General features: G+C 66.3%; 2 protein-coding genes across 2 annotated transcripts; both read left to right on the forward strand.

The window, feature by feature from the left end:
• Positions 1-714: 714 nt before the first annotated feature.
• MNEG_13608 (hypothetical protein) lies at positions 715-1,101 on the forward strand (the record flags this gene model as incomplete). Its single annotated transcript, XM_014037919.1, has 1 exon — positions 715-1,101. One exon carries the CDS (start codon positions 715-717, stop codon positions 1,099-1,101), a length of 387 nt encoding a protein of 128 aa, XP_013893373.1.
• Positions 1,102-4,012: 2,911 nt separating this feature from the next.
• MNEG_13609 (hypothetical protein) lies at positions 4,013-5,112 on the forward strand (the record flags this gene model as incomplete). Its single annotated transcript, XM_014037920.1, has 4 exons — positions 4,013-4,046; positions 4,314-4,389; positions 4,691-4,742; positions 5,029-5,112. 4 exons carry the CDS (start codon positions 4,013-4,015, stop codon positions 5,110-5,112), a joined length of 246 nt encoding a protein of 81 aa, XP_013893374.1.
• Between the last annotated feature and the right edge of the window lie 246 nt (positions 5,113-5,358).

Raw genomic sequence — 5,358 nt, forward strand, 5'->3', positions numbered from 1 at the left:
GAGCCGCGCTGCGCGCCGCCGCCGCCGCCGCCGCCCGGCGGGCGGCGGACAGGGCCGGGACCGCTCCAGTCACCGCTGCCGACGCCGCCGCCGCACGCGTCGCCGCAGCAGCAATACCAACTCGTGCCCCAGCAGCCCCCGTCCCCGCAGACGCCCCCCGAGCGGCGGCCGCTGCCCGCGTGCGTGCTCACGGCCGTCGCTGCCCCGGGCGCATCCGCCCAGCAAGGGGGGACCAGCAGCGGGTTTGACTCGCCGCGTGGGAGCCTAGCAGACGAGCAGCACTCGCCTCACAGCAGCACGAGCGCAAGCTTAAGCGCGAGCGCGGTGAGCGGCAACGGCCGCACAGGCTGCCAACGCAGCAGCTTTGAGGGCCCCCGCCCCCGCGCCAGCCGCCTCGGCATGCCTGTCAGCGCCGCCGCCGCCGCCGCGCCCGCGCGCGCGATGGCGGCAGCGTCCGGGCGCGGCTCCCCGCGCGGCGGCGCGGCGCACGGCTCGAGCCCCTCGCTCTCCTCTGAGTGCTGGTCGACCCAGCCGCAGCCGGCCCTTGAGCCACGCGCGGAGAGCCCGTTCGCGCCGCACGGCGCGCCGCCTCCGCCGCCGCCGCCCCCGCCGCCGCCAGAGTGGGCGCTGTCGCAGTGGCAGCGGCGCCCACGGAACGCCGCTCCGCTTCAGCGCATGCACAGTGCGCCGCCCGTTGCTTACTTTGATAATATGATGTGGGAGCAGTGGCAGGCCTGGGCGGCGCAGCAGCAGTGGCACTCTCAGGCCGCGTGTGGAGGGTTCGTGTACGGCACCGCGGCGTGGCAAGAGCAGCACTCGATTGCGATGGCGTGGGTGCCGTCGTTCACCGCGCCCCACGGCGCGGCAGGTTGGGGGTGGGCGCAGCCCATGCAGTTCTTTCCGCACCCCCATCAGCAGCACCACCCCTACCACTACCAGCAGCAGCAGTGGCAGCAGCAGCAGCAGCAGCAGCAGCAGCAGCAGCAGCAGCAGCAGCAGCAGCAGCAGCAGCAGCAGCAGCAGCAGCAGCACGACCAGCCGCTCCCCACAGAAGGCGCCGAGCAAAGCGGCGATGCTGACGACGCCGCAGGCTCGCCTTGAATCCCGCTCCTCAGGGCGGACCGTATCGCCAGAGGGCTGGCGTCTTTGACCGCTCGTGCGCCTGCTGCCCGCGTCCATGGCTGCTGGCAGGGCGTGCAACGTGGTCGCGCGCTGCCTTTGCTCTTTGTCGCGCAAGATCATGTCGTCCTGCACCTGCGCCAAACCGCGCCAGCGGCGCGTCGCCTGCTGCTGCTGGCCTGCTGAGCTGCGGCAGAGTGAGAGCTTGGGAGCTGCTCAAGGGCTGGCGCTGGCTGCCACGGCCGCTTGTGGCTTGCTTCACGTGCCAGCAGTCGTTGGCAGTGGCCTGCCACGGGATGACAAGCTGCACCTGAGTTTTGCAGCTCACATCCCTGTGTGTGCACACGCACACACACACACACACACACACACACACGCAGGCACACACGCACAGACACCCTCGTATCACAGTGCATGCATCAATGCTCGAGGCAAAGGCTTCTTTGCCGTTTCTGAGCCTCAATCTCAATCAATACCTGGTCCCCCGACGCTCACTCTGGCCTGTGTGACACTTGTCATCGTGTCATGTGCCGCTGCTCTACATTCCACCACTGCCACGCGATGCGCATTGCTCACAAGCATCTGCAAGGCTGGGTTGTTGGCGGGCGAGGTGGGTTGGAATGTCTGCGCATGTGCGGCTACTGCATACCAAGAGGAGTTTCGATCATGCGGAGCAGCAATGCAATCTGGGCCTGGCAGCGGTCCCCAGGCTGTTTGGTCTGCACGGAGTGCCGGCAGCCCCCCCTTGTGCGTATCGCGGCAGTCCCCCTCCAACCCCCGCTTGGTCTTTCACCCTCAGCTGGAAGCCAAAGTCGCAGGCGCTCCTGCATCCGCACATGCAGCACGGCTGGTGTCGCTCAATACGGCCAGACGGTCCGCCTGTTCTCACATCAGACGCGGGGGGGCCCTCTCCCGGCTGGGCCTGTGCCACGCCGCCCCTGCACGCAACCCCCTGCTGCCGTCTTCTCGTCTCAGCCCATGCAGATTCCTCGTCATGCGGCCGCGCGTGTGTTGCGTTCAACGCCGCATTCCATGCGCATGGCGCCTGCACATCACGTGGGGCTCTGCACGCCTGTGCTCTCACCGCCGGCACACGGCTTTAGGCATCCCGTTCTTTTCCAGTGGTGGTCGCAGCTCCAGCATTGCGGCCGGACGAGCGTAGCTCATTGCACGCTTCTGGTGGCGCGCCATCACGCGGGCGGAGACGGTTTCCATCTGCATTAACTGACGCCGGGCAGTCCCATGCGCCCCTGCACACACTAAGTTGTTGAGATTCTCTCTTAGTACAGGACTGATACCCTTGTACTGTGGAGCCACGCGTGCTGCCCGGTGCAGGCGCTGAGCCGTTTTCAAAGACGCTGTTTTTTGGTGAATGCATTACGGTTTGAGAGCACCACGCCCGCCGCCTGGCGCGCTTCCCTTAGACGCTACAACAAAGACACCGGCCCCGATGATTGCAGCAGGCCGCCGCGTGGCTGCTGTGGTTCCCGCCAACAGGCACCTTCACCCTAGCGCCAGCACCTTGCCGCCCTCGGCTTGCACCCGCAGGTTTCACCTTGACCGTGGGGCGGGGCAAGCCACAAACGCGGCCGCCACCGCCGCGCGCACGGCAAAAGCAGCACAGGCTGGGTGCCGCCACTTTGGCAGCCCCTTTCCCTGCTTCTGACACAATTTGGGCATGCATCGCGCCTGCTTCCTCCCATTGGCGCGCGCTTCGAGCCAATCGCATACCAGATATTTGCAGGGATGGAACGCACCACACAATCAACTTGGGCCGGCACCTGAAGCCTCGTCAGGTACACCCCGCCCTCTGGGGGCCCACCCTGCGCCACGCGCAGCTGGTGTTGAGCTGGCCCCGTCCGCCCAGCGCCCTGAACGGGCGAGCTGGGCTCACATTGATATCGACTACACATGGCCTGTGTCACTCCTGTGTGGCGCAGCCCCCCCCCCCTCGCCCCTCAGCCGCCACTGCACCGGTCTGGCTTTTACCCGTTCCGCGCTCGGATGGCCGGGGTCAAGGCGTCGGCTGAATACTACGGAATGAAAGGCGACATCCATATCGCTGTATGCGGGGTTTCACAACATTGGGGGTTTCTCCCCCATGGGGGCATCGGAGTACACGGGCGGTCTCTCTGCGTTTCCGGGCCCCTAGGGCTCGGCAGGAGGCGCCAATGGGGGGCTGCCAGCCACTCAAACCTGCCGGGCGCCGCGGCGGCATCGCCGTCCGCCAGCGGGCCGACGTCGCGCGTCCACTGCGCGCTTTTCAACAAACATTCGCATTCGTGCGTGTGTCGCCGCGTTGCTCAACTGCCGCGCTCTAGAGCGGACCATGTCGAAGGGTTTTTCAGGGGTTCAAGGGCTTTCGCTCGTCGCACCTCACTTCAGCCTTACCCCTGCTTTGCCCCCCAGGATTGCAGTTGTTGCTTTATACGCACCCGTGCCAGTTGACACAAGCTGATTATTGCACTGACACGTAAACAAGTAGTTACACATACCCTGTAATAAAGCTGTTGGGACGTTGCGGGCAGGTTGCAGGTGTTAACAACGGGCATGTAATCCCTCACACGTCTTAGTCCTTGGATGTTCAAGCCAAAGGCCAGCATTTTTAGTACATTGAGCACTCAAGGGTATCAACCCGCCTCAGGGCTTGCTACCAATACTGTGACGAGAGCTCGTGCCCGCAGCCACCAGCACATGTGAGGGCAGCTCACTCTCCCGCCGAGGACCCCCGAGCTCTTCAGCGACAGGCTAAAATACTTTGTCTGCATCTCACTAACAGATTCGTGCGATTGTATCGGTGCAAGCAGCTGCCGGTGGCTTGCAGTCGCGGGCTTAGACTGCTCGAGTGATCTGCCAATTGGGCATCTGCAGCAGAAGCTGCTTTGCCGCTTGCATGTCAAAGCTGCCGGCTCGTGGGGCCGTGGCAGGTGCGTTTGCTCGCTGTGGGATACGTTGTCCCTCAGCCGCCCTGCTCGTGCTGAGCTCAGCTGCACCGGCCGCTCCTGCTGCTGCGCATCCCTTTCAGCCATCAAAGCGCGCTGCGCACGACAAGCATGTTGCGTAAACTCGGTGACGCGGCTCTGACAAGGGGCCGTCGCCGCAGCAGGCCCGACCGTCGAGCTGATCCGCTATGACAAGGCGGGCGCCCACAGAGATGCTTGCGCACCCATGCCTCACGCCCATCCCACCAACAGGCATCAAGGAGGACCTGAAACGGGCCAAGGAGGGAGATGGGAAGTACGACCCGCGAGGGGCAGGCGCTGGATGGAGGTGGGTGCGCGCGCGGGCCCAGTGCAGGTGTCGTCGGCCCTCAGCTGCCTGAGGGCTCACGTGTGAGGGCTCACGTGTGAGTGCTGCCCTCCCACCGTGGCCCTCCCCCAGACCAGCATGGAGCCATGCCGGCTTTACATGCCAGCAAACCTCCCTCTACGCCTCCCCCCCCTTCCGGACCCTGCGCTATAGCAGTCACTGCCCCCTCCACTCACCTGCCTGCGCCCGACTCCCCCAAACCGCCCCAACCGCTCGAACCGTCCCAACCGCCCCAACCGCCCCAACTGCCCACGCCCTGCAGCCACAATTTCCTCAACCAGAAGCCATGGCACCCCATGAACTTCCGCAACCAGGTGTGCGCCCTCCGCCCAGCAGCCTCGCCGCCCCGATGCGCCGCTGGGCGTTTCAGCTTCGCCCGGGCCCCCGCGCCTATGCGGCCGCGGCAGAGGGCGCCCCAGTGGCGGGCGCCCCTCGCCTACGGCCGTCAGGCCCCCCTCACCAGCCGTCGCCCTGTGGGGCCGGGCGCAGGCCGCGAGTCTCAGGCGATCGCCCTCCTGCTGGACAACCCTCTGGTTTGGACCGTTTGGGCGGGCCACGCCCTGTTAAGCCCCGCCCTCAACACCATGCCCGCCCCTGCAGGTCAGGAAATACGATGCCGAGCAGAGGGCCATCGCGGAGCAGAAGGCCAAGGAGCAGGGCCAGGTGCGCGCCGACGCTCGATGACGCTCGATGACGTCACACGGCGCGGCGCGGGTCCGCTGAACATCGCGCCGCCCACACCCCACCACGCCTGCCCGGGCCGCGCGTGATGGGACGCGTTCCCCATCCTCTCCCCATGCAACCCAGCCATTCCGTCCTGCCATGTAGAGCGCTCACGACACACCGAACCTCCACGCCCCGGCCCCCACCGCTCGACCTGCAACACCCACACCCCTGGCGCCCCTCCCACCCTCCGGGCCCATCCCCAAC

Source organism: Monoraphidium neglectum, assembly GCF_000611645.1.
Source record: "Monoraphidium neglectum strain SAG 48.87 unplaced genomic scaffold scaffold03933, whole genome shotgun sequence".
NCBI classification, from domain to species: domain Eukaryota; kingdom Viridiplantae; phylum Chlorophyta; class Chlorophyceae; order Sphaeropleales; family Selenastraceae; genus Monoraphidium; species Monoraphidium neglectum.